The sequence below is a fragment of the Rhinoraja longicauda genome, chromosome 3, assembly GCF_053455715.1.
Source record: "Rhinoraja longicauda isolate Sanriku21f chromosome 3, sRhiLon1.1, whole genome shotgun sequence".
NCBI classification, from domain to species: domain Eukaryota; kingdom Metazoa; phylum Chordata; class Chondrichthyes; order Rajiformes; family Arhynchobatidae; genus Rhinoraja; species Rhinoraja longicauda.
The window spans coordinates 66,478,198-66,493,140 of NC_135955.1; the positions used below are offsets into that span (position 1 = coordinate 66,478,198).

Consider the following 14,943-nt stretch of genomic DNA (forward strand, 5'->3'; position numbering starts at 1 on the left):
CCCCAAAACACCTGCAGGTTGGCCAGTTAATTGGTAATTGTAAATTGTCCCAGTGTGCATGTAGAATCTGGGGTTTGATGAGAATATGGGGAAGAACAAAATGGATTAGGTAGGATTATTGTAGAAACATATGTATGAGGGCACAGTGCTTAATCACAGAGAATTGATGGGCCTGTTTCAATGCTTATCTCTCGATGACCAAGTTCCTTTGGATACTATATCCAAGAGCAGGAAAGGATTGTTTAAATATCATTGAAAACGATCATATCTTTGTTCCACCCATGTGTGTGGGCAGGGACCAGAACTAGCATTAACAACCGGGATGATACGGAGAGGGAATTTGGGCAATATTTTTTCAGATATGAAGAGTGAATGCAAGGAATAATTTTTCACTTGATTGAAATCTGGAATGAAAGGTTATATTTGAAATGAATGTTAAGGAGGGATTCCCTCAAAACTTAATGCATTTAGATAAGTAGAAAACACCAAGGCATTAAAGGCTACAGGTTAAGTGCTGGGAAAAATGGTTTAGCATAGATAGGTACTTGGTCAGTATAACCATAGTGGGTTGAAGGGCTCTATGACTCTATATTCTATGACATTGATTAGGGACTTAACATTGTTAGTATAAACCTGCAATCTCATTGTCTGTAAAAAAGCAAGGCTAATAACAAGATAGGTAACTATTTCAGAATATGTGTTCAATTGAAAACAACTTCTCAGAATACTGCAGCATTATGATTAGTGATTATTAGTATTGCATGCTAATTCAATTGATTGTTGTCTTTAGAAAACATATTCAAGGATTAGGAGCAAAGTATTTGCTTCAATCTAACTCTGTAATAAACCACTCAATGTTTTGAAAATCAATTTTAACTATAGTAAAGCAATTCTCCAAATGTAATGCTTAAAGTTAAGGGAGTGTTTTATTATCCCATGCCCTGAAACAGAACAATTAAATTCTTGCTTGCAGCAGCAGTACAACAAACAGGTTGTAAATACAGTATGCAATAGAAAGATAATCTGCAATTGTATGCACATCTCTTGTAATACGAGGCAATGTCTATAACATTTCAAAAAGCAGGGTGTTTTTTCACCTCAATTAATACAACTTACCATGCTGGTACCATCATCTCCGGGCTTATGTGTTGTGTCCACCAGATCAACATATGCTCCTGTAAGCACAACCTCATTGTTTTCCTTTACCTAAGGAAAAGGAGGAAAAAGCCAATATTAAGACTCAAATTCAAAAGGGAATTAATTCTTTAAAAAAAAGCAAAACTGAATGTTAAGCAATTCAGTTTTAGTGGCTAGGCAAATGATGCTATGTAATCTTTAAAACGACAATGTTGGTCCTGCCATAACATCTGCCATAACATCTCCTACCTTTGCACTTACCCCATCCACCAAAGAAACCGAATTCCATTGACCCAAAAGACCCCAAACTCTCGCAGTACAATTTGGACAATGATAAGAAAGCCCTACCTCAAAATGCTTCTGAAAACTTTAACACATTTCTAACTTTGCTGGTACTCAATGTTATTTAGGGTACTATATATTTTTCAAGACAGTTAAGTTTATTGTAATATGCACAGGCATGGTGAGGTACAGATACCATGTAAACCTTGCTTACAGCAGCATCACAGGCACACGGACTCAGACAACACACAATAACAAATTATACATAAAGTACACATCAATGGTACTTTGTCACATTTACCTAGGAACAGTGAAATTCATTTTTAGCACACAGGTCATTAAAGATCTTACCATACATAGGTACGATCATACTTAATTACAAGAGTGTAAGAACAGATTACACTGAGACAGAACACAAGAGTGGCCACATTTGTGGCACCATCTTGCATCGTTCAAGTTCAAAGTTGTTAAAAATGCAGTGGCCATAAAGGCTTGCTGTCCTGGTGGTGGCACTGGGTTAGTCGCAGCGATTCACTCTACCTATTGTATTTGAGTTTGACATGATTGTATTTACGTATATTATCTGATCAGATTGAATAGCATGTAAAACAAAGTTTTTCACTGCACATTGGTACACATGACAATAATAACCGTAAACCTGAGATGTCCTTGAGTACTCTAGCCAGTTGGTCTGCACAGGGTTTAATACTCCACCAGGTAGGTCACCTGGGTTGGATGATTTGCATGGATTCGCCCTCTAGAGGGATGCTCTGTCATTGACCTCAGAGACTGTGGTTATCAGGTATTTGGGGCTCTTGTGGGCGTATTGTTGTTCTCTCTTTCAAAGAGTGCATAAGAGGCGTTGAGCTCATTGGGAAGTGATGCATCCTTGCCACTAATGCTACCTGGTTCACCTTGCTGGAGGTAATAGTGTGCCACGATCTGCTCGAGCTGTCAAGCGTCTGTGGCTCCAACTTATTCTAGAATTGTCTCTTTGCAATCTGGTGGCTTTCACAAGGTCATTCTTGGACAACTTGTGTGCTGCTGAATGACCTTTCTTTTTTAAACTAAGTCTGAGCTTAAGATATCAAATTTACTTCTAAAATTGGAACAAATATTTTTTAAAAATACTTAAAAGGTAAAAAAAACAATAAAAATAATGAACAAGTTCAATAAAAACAAATTCAAATACATACTCCCAATTTACAGTCCAATAGTTCTACTTTAATTCACCTTTCTAGAATTCTGTGCAAAGTCAGTGTGCAATTCACCAGCTTAAATGGCCAGAAATCTTAGCACACTTAGGCTTTCTCACGGCAATCCAAATGCAGTATAGTTAAAGATGACAAATTTAGTATTCCTCGAGTTACAAATTGCTGCCTTTTGATGCCGGATTTATCCTCATTTTATATGCTTAACTAAAATGCCTGCATTCAAAACAACCAGCATTAACAAGATCAAACTCAATGTCATAGCTCTGAAAGAAGAAAGTTAATTATGAAACATTTTATGTTATAATTTGAAATAACTATTTTACATTAGTTAAAAGTCTGAAAAGTTAACATTGTGAAACAGCAGAGATGAATTTCAGAGGGATTCTTCCTTTCATCTGGATGCAGAATAGCTTGATCTGGCATCTGCCCAAAATCACAAGAAATAGCATGGAGTTGTGAATGCAAGCCCATTACATCAGGGCAGACCAACCTGTCCGAAATCGACTTCATACGTACATTACATTGCCTTGGAAAAGCAGCCAACACAACCAGGAACTACTTACATTCGTTATCTCTTTTTTTCTCTCTCACCAGGCAGAAGATACAGAAGCTTCAAAGCACATTGCTCCAGTTTCAAGTATAGGGGGTATGGGGAGAAGGCAGGAACGGGGTACTGATTGAGAATGATCAGCCATGATCACATTGAATGGCGGTGCTGGCTCGAAGGGCCGAATGGCCTCCTCCTGCACCTATTGTCTATACGTTTCTTTTCCTGCTTCATCACTCTTGAATGGACCTCACATAAGCTAAGTAGTTATTCTTGATCTTATGATCTACCTCATTGTGGCCATTGCACTTTCTTTTATGCTGCACTTTCTCTGTAGCTATAAAACTATATTCTATTCTATTTATTTTCATTTTTGCACTACCTTGATGCACTTTTTCACTGTATCTCAACACACGTGACAACAATGCCAATTTCATCAGATTTCTCAGCTTGATTTCTTGGTGATATCCAATCTGTTTGGTTTTGCTAACCCCTGTCATTGGAAGCACTGTCTCTCTTCCTTCCTCCATTAACAGTGTCAAACCCTCTTAAAAAGTTAAAGTTTACTTTAAGGTCACACCTCAGCCATTCATTTTAACATACACGCCCAGCCTTTATATCAGTTCCTCATGGGTATGATCTTCCTATATTGGGTCTTCCTTTGTAGTGCTTTCTGCACCTTCTGTCGTTCCTCTTTATCCCGTTTAAAATATTGTAACCAAAACTGTGTATAGAACTGTAATCAAACCAAAATGTAGGATGCAAGGTCTGCATAGCATAGGCGTTACAATTCTGCCCCTCCAGAAATAAAAAAATTATTTAAAGAAAAATGTTTTAACCCGCATGACTGCAATGTCTGGTGATTTTTTAATGCTTGTAAACAATAATTGACATGCAATATTCGTGGCCTCTCACGCAGATTCCTTCAACAGGACATAGTGAATTATAAATATAACAGTAAAAAAGTGCTGTTCTATTTATGAAAGTTACATAATTAAGCTCATTCTGCTGACATAACTGAGTATATTTCGAATTGTTATCTCTGGTAAAACTGAAAAGTTCTTATTTTATTCTCATCTTATTACACAGGAGGGAAAAACATTACCTATAATTCTGATTTTCACTTCTGCTGATGATTTCACATTTTCAAGGACTGGAATGTAGACGAGTTTCTGAAAACATCAACCCCTTACTGAAGAATTAGAATCCAATCCAGTAAAGCAAATAATTAAGCCATTGCTGAAATTTGATTACTAGTTGTAATGATTTTAATATGCATTCACAGACATTTCACAAATGCAGATAAAAAGTCCTGACCTTTGCCCGAAGATGTATTCGGTTTCCTTCTTTCCACATTTCAGTTTCTAATGTTTGTCCCGGAACGACTGGTTTCGCAAAACGAACCTGTTTAAAAGATTATTGCTATTTGTAACCATTCTATCATGACCATCTTATAACCCATTCACAACAATTGAAAAATAGATTAATGTACCAACTCGCCTAATATGCTCTTTCACTACAACATGATTAACACATTCTCAAAAAACATTAAAATATTTATAAAGACACTGTACTAAATTACTGATGATGTGCATGTATCAATGTGCCATCAGATTTATATGCAAGGACAAGCAGTTTATTTCATTTCATTTTCAACATGATGCGCGTCTTATTCAAATGCACTAATATAAATTTACCATATTATTCTTGCATGAAATTTGCAAATTATTTTGAATTGCAAGCCACTGAAGTAGGAAATGCAAACATAATTTCAACATAAGACACCAATTGAGCCAGGCAGCATACAGAATGCATGCCTTCATTAGCCAGAATAGCAAAGCAAGGAGTTATGGTTCAACTTTAGTTCGGACACAGTATAGGAAGGACATTATTGCACTAGAGAGTGAAGAAGATGTTTACCAGGATTTCGCATTGGATGGAGTGTTAGAATGAATGTTTGGAGAAATTAGGTTTGTTTCTTTTGGATGGAGGAGACTCCTAATAGAAGTGTACAAAATTCTAAAGGGCTTACACAGAATAGAAACATAGAAAATAGGTGCAGGAGGAGGCCAATCGGCCCTTCGAGCCAGCACCACCATTCATTGTGATCATGGCTGATCATCCACAATCAATAACCCGTGCCTGCCTTCTCCCCATATCCCTTGATTCCACTAGCCTCTAGAGCTTTATCTAACTCTCTCTTAAATTCATCCATAGATTTGGCCACCACTGCCCTCTGTGGCAGAGAATTCCACAAATTCACAACTTTCTGGGTGAAAAAGTTCCTTCTCACCTCAGTTTTAAATGGCCTCCCCTTTATTAGAAGACTGTGGCCCCTGGTTCTGGACTCGCCCAACATTGGGTACATTTTTCCTGCATCTAGCTTGTCCAGTCCTTTTATAATTTTATATGTTTCTATAAGATCCCCTCTCATCCTTCGAAACCAGTGAATACAAGCCTAGTCTATTCAATCTTTCCTCATATGACAGATAGACAGAGAGTTTCCCCATTATTAGTGGTCTGTAACCAGAGGGTATAGGTTTGAGAGGATGGAGAGGGTAGAAGTAGTAAGAGATTCAGAAGGGATTTAAAGATAACGTTTTTCACCCTGAAGTGGCTGAAATCTGAAATGCACAGAGTGAGTGGTGGAGGCACGTATTGTCAAAACATCTTGAAAGATATCTAAATAAGCCCTTGAAATACAGCAGAAAACTGTCTGGCTACTGAAAAATAAAATTAGTATAGATAGGTACTCGGAGATCAGCATGGGCATGGTGGATCAAAGGGAGATTTTCATGCTGAATGACTTGAAACAAAATGAACATGTTACTTCATGTACAATCGCTAAATGTAACATATGATTAAACCAAGTGCTACATAAAACCATAGCTCAGTGAATAACACAACAGAAATGTCACATCAAATATAAAATAGAATGTCTTATACCTTGATCGCTTTGAATTTTGTCACATCGTTATTTGCATACTGCTTTAAGACATGCCGTGCAGCAAACCCCATGGTACACAATCCATGCAGAATAGGTTTTTTGAACCCTTTACAAAAAAAAAGACAAAATTTCCTTGATCAATCTGGAAGTTTTTCATAATTTTAAACTTAATAGGCAAATATATGTTAACTGCCTGTTACATTTACACTGCTTTAACAGGCATGAGTTTTCACTTCAATGTTTAGTAGCTTATTGCTTTTCTGTTTGTTAAATGGCAATACCAATGTAATTTGCCATGGTATACTTGGCATTCCACAAATTGCACATGCGTTAGAAATTTCTCAGTCCCACGGAAAACGATGTGACCGTCAGATTTTCTTTAACTTATGCAAATTTTGTAAAATTGTAATATGGAAAAATTCTGTTTCTGTTCGACCCGAAAGTGGATTCTACAATTACAATACAATTTAATCAACATAAAGATATTAAACAAATGAAAGCAATTAATGTTAAAAATCAGCATTTTGTTGATCAGTGGAATATCATTATCAGTTAGTTTTCACAATTGAAAACCGGTCACTTTACAGTGAAAATCCTATAAATCGACAAGCTTGGGACTTCAGTGGTGCAGAAAAGCTGATTTTCCAGTCTACTGGATATTATTCCATCAAGATCCTTACGAACCTTGTGTTTTAGACTGTATTATAACAAATTTTTCAGTGAACCGGGTATGTTTAGTGCACAGGGACTCAGCGAATCGGAAAACGATCATAGCAAACATCACGCAGTGAGTCAAGTTGTGTAGGAACATCAAGTTGTGTAGAAACATCATGTAGTGAGTCAATGTCGAACCATAAGGATTTCCAAATAGTTTTACTATAATAATTATGGTAATCCCAAAGTTGGGGAAGAGTAGAATAATATTTGTATTGGAACACGGAGAATGCAAGAAGAAGGAAATACACACTAAGGCATTTCAACAAGTCTTACACATAAGGTGTGGCTTGATCTGCTTCTTACAACAATCATAGATATTGATTATTTCTACATTGCTCCATTTCAGCATGCTCCTGACTGCCAATAGGTTCTGCTTGGTAGGGAAAGTTAGACTGCATGGGATCTAGGGAGAGCTAGGTAACTGGATAGTGTTGGCTTCATGGATGGCAGCAGCAGGTGGTGATGAGATTGTTTTTTGTTCTGGAGATGTGCCTCAGAGATTGGTGCTGGGCCTATTACTATTTGTGGATTGTATCAACGATTTGGATGAGAATGTACAAGACAGATTAGCAAGTGTGCAGATGGCACTAAAGCTAGTGGTATCAAAGTGAAAATGGTTGATCAGCTAGGCCGAGGAATGACAAATGGAGTTTAATGGAGATAAGTGTTTACGAAACAGTTAGACAGGTACATGGATAGGACAGGTTTGGAGGGATATGGACCAAGCGCAGGCAAGTGTAGCTGGGACATTGTTGGCCGGTGTGGGCGAGTTGGGCCGAAGGGCCTGTTTCAACACTGTAACACTCTTTGACTCTAAGTGCAAGATGTTGCATTTCACTAAATCAAACCACAGCATGACCGTCACAGTGAATGACAGGGCCCCGAGAAGTGTTGTAGAGTAGAAGGATCCAGGAGCACAGGTACATAGATCCCCAAAAGTGGTGCCGTGGGTAGATAGGATGGTCAAGGCAGCTTTCGGTTCACTGGCATCATCAGTCAGGGTAGTGATTATATTATTTGTAATGTTATGTTGCAATTGTACAACACTTTCGTGAGACTGCATTTGGGATATTGTGTTCAGTTTTAGACATCCTTCTATAGGAAGGATGTAATGAAGCTGGAGAGAGTGCAGAGATTTACGAGGATGTTGCCAGGACTCAAGGGCCTGAGCTTCGGGGAGAGGTTGGGCAGACTAGGACTTTATTCCTTGAAGCGCCGGAGGCTGAGAATGTGAGCTAAAAGTGGTGCAAAAAATCATGAGGGGAACAACATTTACCCAGAGCAGAGGAATCAAGAACCAGAAGGCATAGGGGAGAATGTAAAGAGATATCGGAACCCGAGGGGCAATGTTTTCCACACAGAGGGTGGTGGGAACATTGAACAACTTGCCAGAGGAGGCAGTTGAGATAGATTCCAAAACAATATTTGAAATATGCTTGGATAAGAAATGTTTAGAGGGAGTTGTGAGCAGATATGACAATAAGTGCAGGAGTAGGCCATTCGGCCCTTCAAGCACCACCATTCAATGTGATCATGGTTGATTATTCACAATCAGTACCCCGTTCCTGCCTTCTCCCCATACCTCCTGACTCCGCTATCATTAAGAGCTCTATCTAGCTCTCTCTTGAATGCATTCAGAGAATTGGCCTCCACTGCCTTCTGAGGCAGAGAATTCCACAGGAAACATGTTCCCAATGTTGGGGGAGTCCAGAACAAGGGGCCACAGTTTAAGAATAAGGGGTAGGCCATTTAGAACTGAGATGAGGAAAAACTTTTTCAGTCAGAGAGTTGTGAATCTGTGGAATTCTCTGCCTCAGAAGGCAGTGGAGGCCAATTCTCTGAATGCATTCAAGAGAGAGCTGGAGAGAGCTCTTAAGGATAGCGGAGTCAGGGGGTATGGGGAGAAGGCAGGAACGGGGTACTGATTGAGAATGATCAGCCATGATCACATTGAATGGCGGTGCTGGCTCGAAGGGCCGAATGGCCTCCTCCTGCACCTATTGTCTATCCATTGCTCAAAGTCTCAGGTTGTGCCTGCCAGAACTCCTTGCAGCCGGCTGCAGTTGTAAAACTAGCTTCTCGCATTGTTGAGGAAGCTCCTGCACAAATCCAGGTGTTTTATCTGCAGTGTGGTATAATTGCCCAGATATCTGATCATGCAATTACAGCGAGAATTGTCCTCATGATTTTATACATCTTTAAGATCACCCGTCAGTCTTCTGCACTCTAAAGAATAGACTTAACCTGTACAATCTTTCCCTGTAGCTCAAGCTCTCGATTCTTGGTAACATCCTCCTAAATCTCTGCTTTTTTTTCTGTGTAATGACATCCTTCCAATAGCAGGGTGACCAAAAATGAACATCGTACTCCAAATGCCCATTCACCAATGTCGTGTACAATTGTAACAATGTCCCAACATCTATCCTCAATTCCCTGACTGCTGAAAGCTAGCATGCCAAAGGCTTTCTTAAGATCATAAGATAGGAGTAGAATTAGGACATTCGACCATCAAGTCTACTCTGCCATTCAATCATGGCGGAGCCATCTCTCCCTCCGAATCCCATTCTCTTTCCTTCTTCCCATAACCTCTGACACCTGTACTAATCAAGAACTGATCTATCGCTGCCTTAAATATATCCACAGACATTGCCTCCACAGCCTTCTATGGCAAGAAATTCCACAGATTCACCACCCTCTGACTAAATAAATTCTTCCTCATCTCCATCCTTTAATTGTGAGGAGGTCCCCCCATATTCTTCTAAACTTCAGTGAGTACAGACCCAGTACCATCAATCGCTCACCTTCCTTAGCAGCCTCCCATGCGGCACCTGATCAAAGGCTTTTTGAAAATCTAGGTATACAACATCTACTGATTCTTTTTTGTCTGTCCTGCTATTTACTTCTTCAAAGAATTCCTGCAAAATAACTATCCCATCTGTCTGTTGCGCCGCCTTCAGGAAATCATGTACGACGACTCCCAGACCCCTCAGCTCCACCATACTCCCCAAGCCTGACTGTTCACTGTGACCATCCTGCTGTAGTTTGACTTCCCAAAATGCAACACCTCACTCTTATCTCAATATAATTCCATTTGACATTCCTTGGCCAACTTGCCCAGCTGATCAAGATCCTGCTGCAATTAGTGATACATCCAAGGAAATGCAACACCTGGCCCTTTACCTCTACCCTCAACTCCATCCAAGGACCCAAACAGTCTTTCCAGGTGAGACAGAGGTTCACCTGCACCTCCTCCAACCTCATCTATTGCATCCGCTGCTCTAGATGTCAACTTCTTTACATCGGCGAAACCAACCACAGTCTCGGCGATCATTTCGCTCAACACCTTTGCTCAGTCCGCCTTAACCAACCTGATCTCCCGGTGGCTGTGCACTTCAACTCCCCCTCCCAGTCTGACCTTTCTGTCATGGGCCTCCTCCAGTGCCATAGTGAGGCCCACCGGAAATTGGAGGAACAGCACCTCATATTTCGCTTGGGTAGCTTGCAGCCCAGCGGTATGAACATTAACTTCTCCAACTTTAGATAGTTCCTCTGTTCCTCTCTTCCCCTCCCCCTTCCCAGTTCTCCCTCTATCTTCCTGTCTCCACCTATATCCTTCCCTTGTCCCGCCCCCCTGACATCAATCTGAAGAAGGGTCTCGACCTGAAACATCACCCGTTCTTTCTCTCCTGAGATGCTGCCTGACCTGCTGAGTTACTCCAGCATTTTGTGAATATATACCTTCGATTTGTACCAGCATCTGCAGTTATTTTCTTACACCAGCTTCACTGTGTGCAATAGCACCCATTCTTGTGTCATCTGCAAATGTACTCATCATGCCGTGTCCATTATCATCCAAGTTGTTGATGTAGAAACCAAAGGACAATGAAGCCAGCACTGACCCTGGAAGAACACCAAACGAGGGTATACCAGAAGGCTCTAATTCTTTGTGGGAGGGTTCCACACTTCCCACTTCGAATTTCTTAACTTCCAAGTGTTGTTTCAAGCACTGACTAATTCTTATCTTCTAAATGCAGCTCTTATACGGGAATGCACAGTCCACAATTATTCTTAAGTGATTTGAGCAATCAGTGAAGGGACATTATTTCAATCAATGTTTAGATTTTGATTTGTGTCACTGAAACGTAAAAGATTTTGTGGTACTGTGACCTGAACCCATCAATCTTTTCCCTCCAATTTTACAACCTTCTTGCGACTCTTCGCTTCTCCAGGCAGTAGTTAAAACTGCATTCCTTCATCTAGCTTTTGATCGTTGCATCTTATGCCTCCTTCTTGTCAATTTATTTTTGACTGATTATGTATTGGGAGATTTTACTTTCAGGGCGGTATAAAAATAAAAGCTACTCTTGGCAAACAGATCCTGACTTTGTATTCGATATACATTAACTTGCATTCTGTATCACTAAAGTTAGACATAAATACTGAAGTTACTCAGCAGGACATAGAGCATCTCAGGAGAAAAGGAACGGGTGACATTTTGGGTCGTGACTTCTTCAGACAGTATCACTATCCTGATTAAACATATTTGCAGTGCAGCATTCTACCCATTACGGCTGAAGACAAGGTGATACTCCATTCAATTTGATTCTGTCACATTGAATGTCATTGAATTTGATTCTATGTCACATAGAGTCATAGAGAGATACAGTGTCGCACCAGGCCCTTTGGCCCAAGTTTCCTACACCGGCCAACATGACCTAGCTGCACTAGTCCCACCTACCTGCGTTTGGTCCATATTCCTCCAAACCTGTCCTATCCATGTAAGTGTAGGTATCTATTCTAATTAGTGCATCTCACCATATCCTTTCAAAGTCTGCACATGTTGTAGTGTATTGAACAAAAACTCTAAATTGCTCCGAAATTTATTTAGTTATTACTGCATCAATATAAATTATGGATTAAATCTATTTCTAAAATGAAATCCTGAGGCTAATCGCTAGTCCAAACCAGTTAATGATCACAATCTGATAATCGTTTTAATTTTTACCATCAAAGGCTTACATACTTAAAATTTGTGGCACATCTGAGGCAAATTCGTTATTTGACAGATAGACACAGAAAATAGGTGCAGGAGTAGGCCATTTGGCCATTTAAGCCAGCATTGCCATTCAATATGATCATGGCTGATCATCCAAAATCAATACCCCGTTCCGTTTTTTCCCCCATATCCCTTGATTCCCTTAGCCCCAAGAGCTAAATCTAACTCTCTCTTGAAAACATCCAGTGAACTGCCTTCTGTGGCAGAGAATTCCACAAATTCACAACTCTCTGGATGAAAACGTGTTTCCTCATCTCAGTCTTAAATAGCCTACCCCTTATTCTTAAACTGTGACCCCTGGTTCTGGACTCTCCCAAGATTGGGAAAAAAATTCCTGCATCTACCCTGTCTAATCCTCAAAGAATTTTATATGTTTCTATAAGATCTTCTCTCAGCCTTCTAAATTCCAGCGAATACATTAAATACCATTGAATTTGATTCTATGTCACATAGAGTCAATAGAGACATACAGTGTAGAAACAGGCCCTTTGGCCCAACTCAGCGATCAAACATTTTTGCAATCTAATTTATTGCAGCTAATTGCTTGTGGACATTTTTTTTGCTCACTCATTACCAGTAGCAAAAATCAAAGTGATTTAAATAATCAACTATTTCAACTTGTTCAATTGCCACCAAATTTCCAGTTATCTGTTCCAGGAACAGCAACTCATTTTTCATCCATTGACATATTGCAGCTTTCCAGACATTTTCAAATTCTCCAACTTTCAATAAGTCACTTTCTTGCACTGCATCAAAACTGGTAATGTTTTAATGCAAGTTGTCCATTTGTCTCAATTTTTTTTAAAAAGGTGTTGTGGCGGCTCCCGAGGGTCGGGCCATACCACTCACGACCCCTCGGCACGGGAATGGGTCGAGCCAAGGAGGCGGACTTCGGCCGGGAGTATAAAGGTCAAGGACCGCATGACTCTCATTCCCTTTTGGAGTTCCAGAGATACAGTAAACACGCTTTCGTTAACCTTGCCTACTTGTCGTTATTTTGGCCTACTTGGCCCACTACATTGGTGACCCCGAACGGTCCATTATAGAAAAATGGACAAGACATGGGGCTCAGCCTTCGCCTCGCTGTCCGAGGGCGCTACACCGGCTATCGAGGCAATTTCTGTAGCCCTCCCTACCTTTTGGACCCACCGACCCCACGTCTGGTTCCAGCAAGCTGAGGTATATTTCCAGCTCAAATCCATCCGGTCGGATGATACACGGTTTTTCTACCTGGTTGGAGCCCTGGACCAGGACACGGTCCAGCGGGTAACCGAGTTCCTCGCCGACCTACCGACCCAAGGTAAATACAAGGCGCTTAAAGATCTATTGCTGGAAACTTACCGGCTCCCGAGAATGGAGCGGGCTAAAAGAATCCTCCAAATGCCTCCCCTGGGCGACCGGCGCCCATCCGCGCTGCTTAGTGACATGCTCGCGTTGCTGGACGGTCACAAACCTTGCCTCCTTTTCGACTATGTATTTCTCCACTTACTGCCGTCCGACATTCGCATGCAGCTCAGTGAAGGGCCTTTTGATGATCTCCAGGCCCTCGGCAGGCGTGCAGACGCCCTTTGGGCGGCGCGCAGTGATGACGTCATGACGCTGCGCGACACTCCGGCAGCGCCCGAAATAGCCTGGTCGGGAGGGGCGGCTGTGGAAGGAGTCAAACCTGCGCCCCGGAGGCCTGCACGGGCTCCCCCGGCGGCAGCCGCAGGTACTGCACCTGCTTTTCAACGACAGCAGGCTTCAGACAACACCTTGGTTAAGAACTGGTGTTATTACCACCAGCGCTGGGGTGCTGCAGCCCGACGATGCCGCCTGCCATGCGCGTATCCGGGAAACGCTGTGGCCGGCTGCCAGTAGACCCCGCGGCGGCCGGCCAGATTCACCGCCTTTTTGCTTGGGATCGGGTTTCGGGTAATCGTTTTCTTGTGGATACCGGGGCAGAGTTGAGCGTGCTGCCTCCTTCGATGCAGGACATTCATTCTGGGAAGCGCGGTTCCGCCCTCACCGTTGCGAATGGAACCAGCATTCGCACCTATGGCGTGCGCACGGTGAAGATCACCTTCGGCTCTTGCCACTTTACTTGGCAGTTCACCGTGGCCGACGTCTCACAACCGTTGCTCGGGGCGGACTTTTTGCGGGCGCATTCCCTCCTGGTGGATGTCAGGAGGCAGCAATTGGTCCACAGTGCAACAATGCAGCCCATTACATTAGGGTTGGTCTGTCCTGTTGCTCGACCGCTGTCATCGGTCGAATCCACCTATGCTCGAATCCTGGCGGAATTCCCGGACATCACGGCGCCGCAATTTCATACGTCAAACCCCAAGCATGGGGTGGTGCATTTCATCGTCACGACCGGCCCACCCCTCCACGCACGAGCGCGCCGACTTCCGCCGGATAAATTGCGTCTGGCGCGGCAGGAATTCCGCGACATGGAATCCTTGGGGATCGTTCGACCATCGAACAGTCCATGGGCGTCCCCACTTCACATGGTCCCCAAGGCAAGCGGTGGCTGGCGGCCTTGCGGGGATTATCGGCGACTGAACGCCGCTACCACGGCGGACCGATACCCCGTACCCCACATTCAGGATTTCAACGCCCACCTCGCCGGGGCTACTATATTCTCCAAAGTGGATCTGGTGCGGGGTTACAACCAGATCCCCGTCAATCCGGACGACGTACCAAAGACGGCGATCATCACACCGTTTGGCCTGTATGAGTTCGTGCGCATGCCATTCGGCCTCAAAAACGCGGCGCAGGCATTTCAGCGCCTGATGGATGGCGTGTGTCGTGGGCTGGACTTCATATTTGTGTACCTCGATGACATATTGATAGCCAGCCGCTCGCGGAAGCAGCACTGTGCCCACCTTCGACAGCTGTTTCAAAGGCTGAGTGAGCACGGCTTGGCTATCAACATCGCCAAGTGCCAGCTCGGCGTGGAAACCATCGATTTCCTCGGCCACCGCGTGGCTTCGCAGGGTGCGGTTCCTCTGCCGGACAAAGTTGAGGCCATCCGCCGGTTTCCCCGTCCCTTCTCGTTACG

The 14,943-nt window shown here is 42.5% G+C and overlaps 1 protein-coding gene across 2 annotated transcripts in view; it reads right to left on the reverse strand.

The window, feature by feature from the left end:
• The window catches only part of hsd17b4 (hydroxysteroid (17-beta) dehydrogenase 4), a 90,020-nt gene that overhangs the window by 14,103 nt on the left and 60,974 nt on the right, over positions 1-14,943 (reverse strand). For both annotated transcript variants that reach the window (XM_078396299.1, XM_078396300.1), the window contains exons 19-21: positions 6,127-6,233; positions 4,498-4,584; positions 1,117-1,206 (exon numbers count right to left, since the gene is read on the reverse strand). In XM_078396299.1, coding sequence (XP_078252425.1) covers positions 1,117-1,206; positions 4,498-4,584; positions 6,127-6,233 — 284 coding nt within the window. The remainder of the gene's footprint in view (positions 1-1,116; positions 1,207-4,497; positions 4,585-6,126; positions 6,234-14,943) is intronic.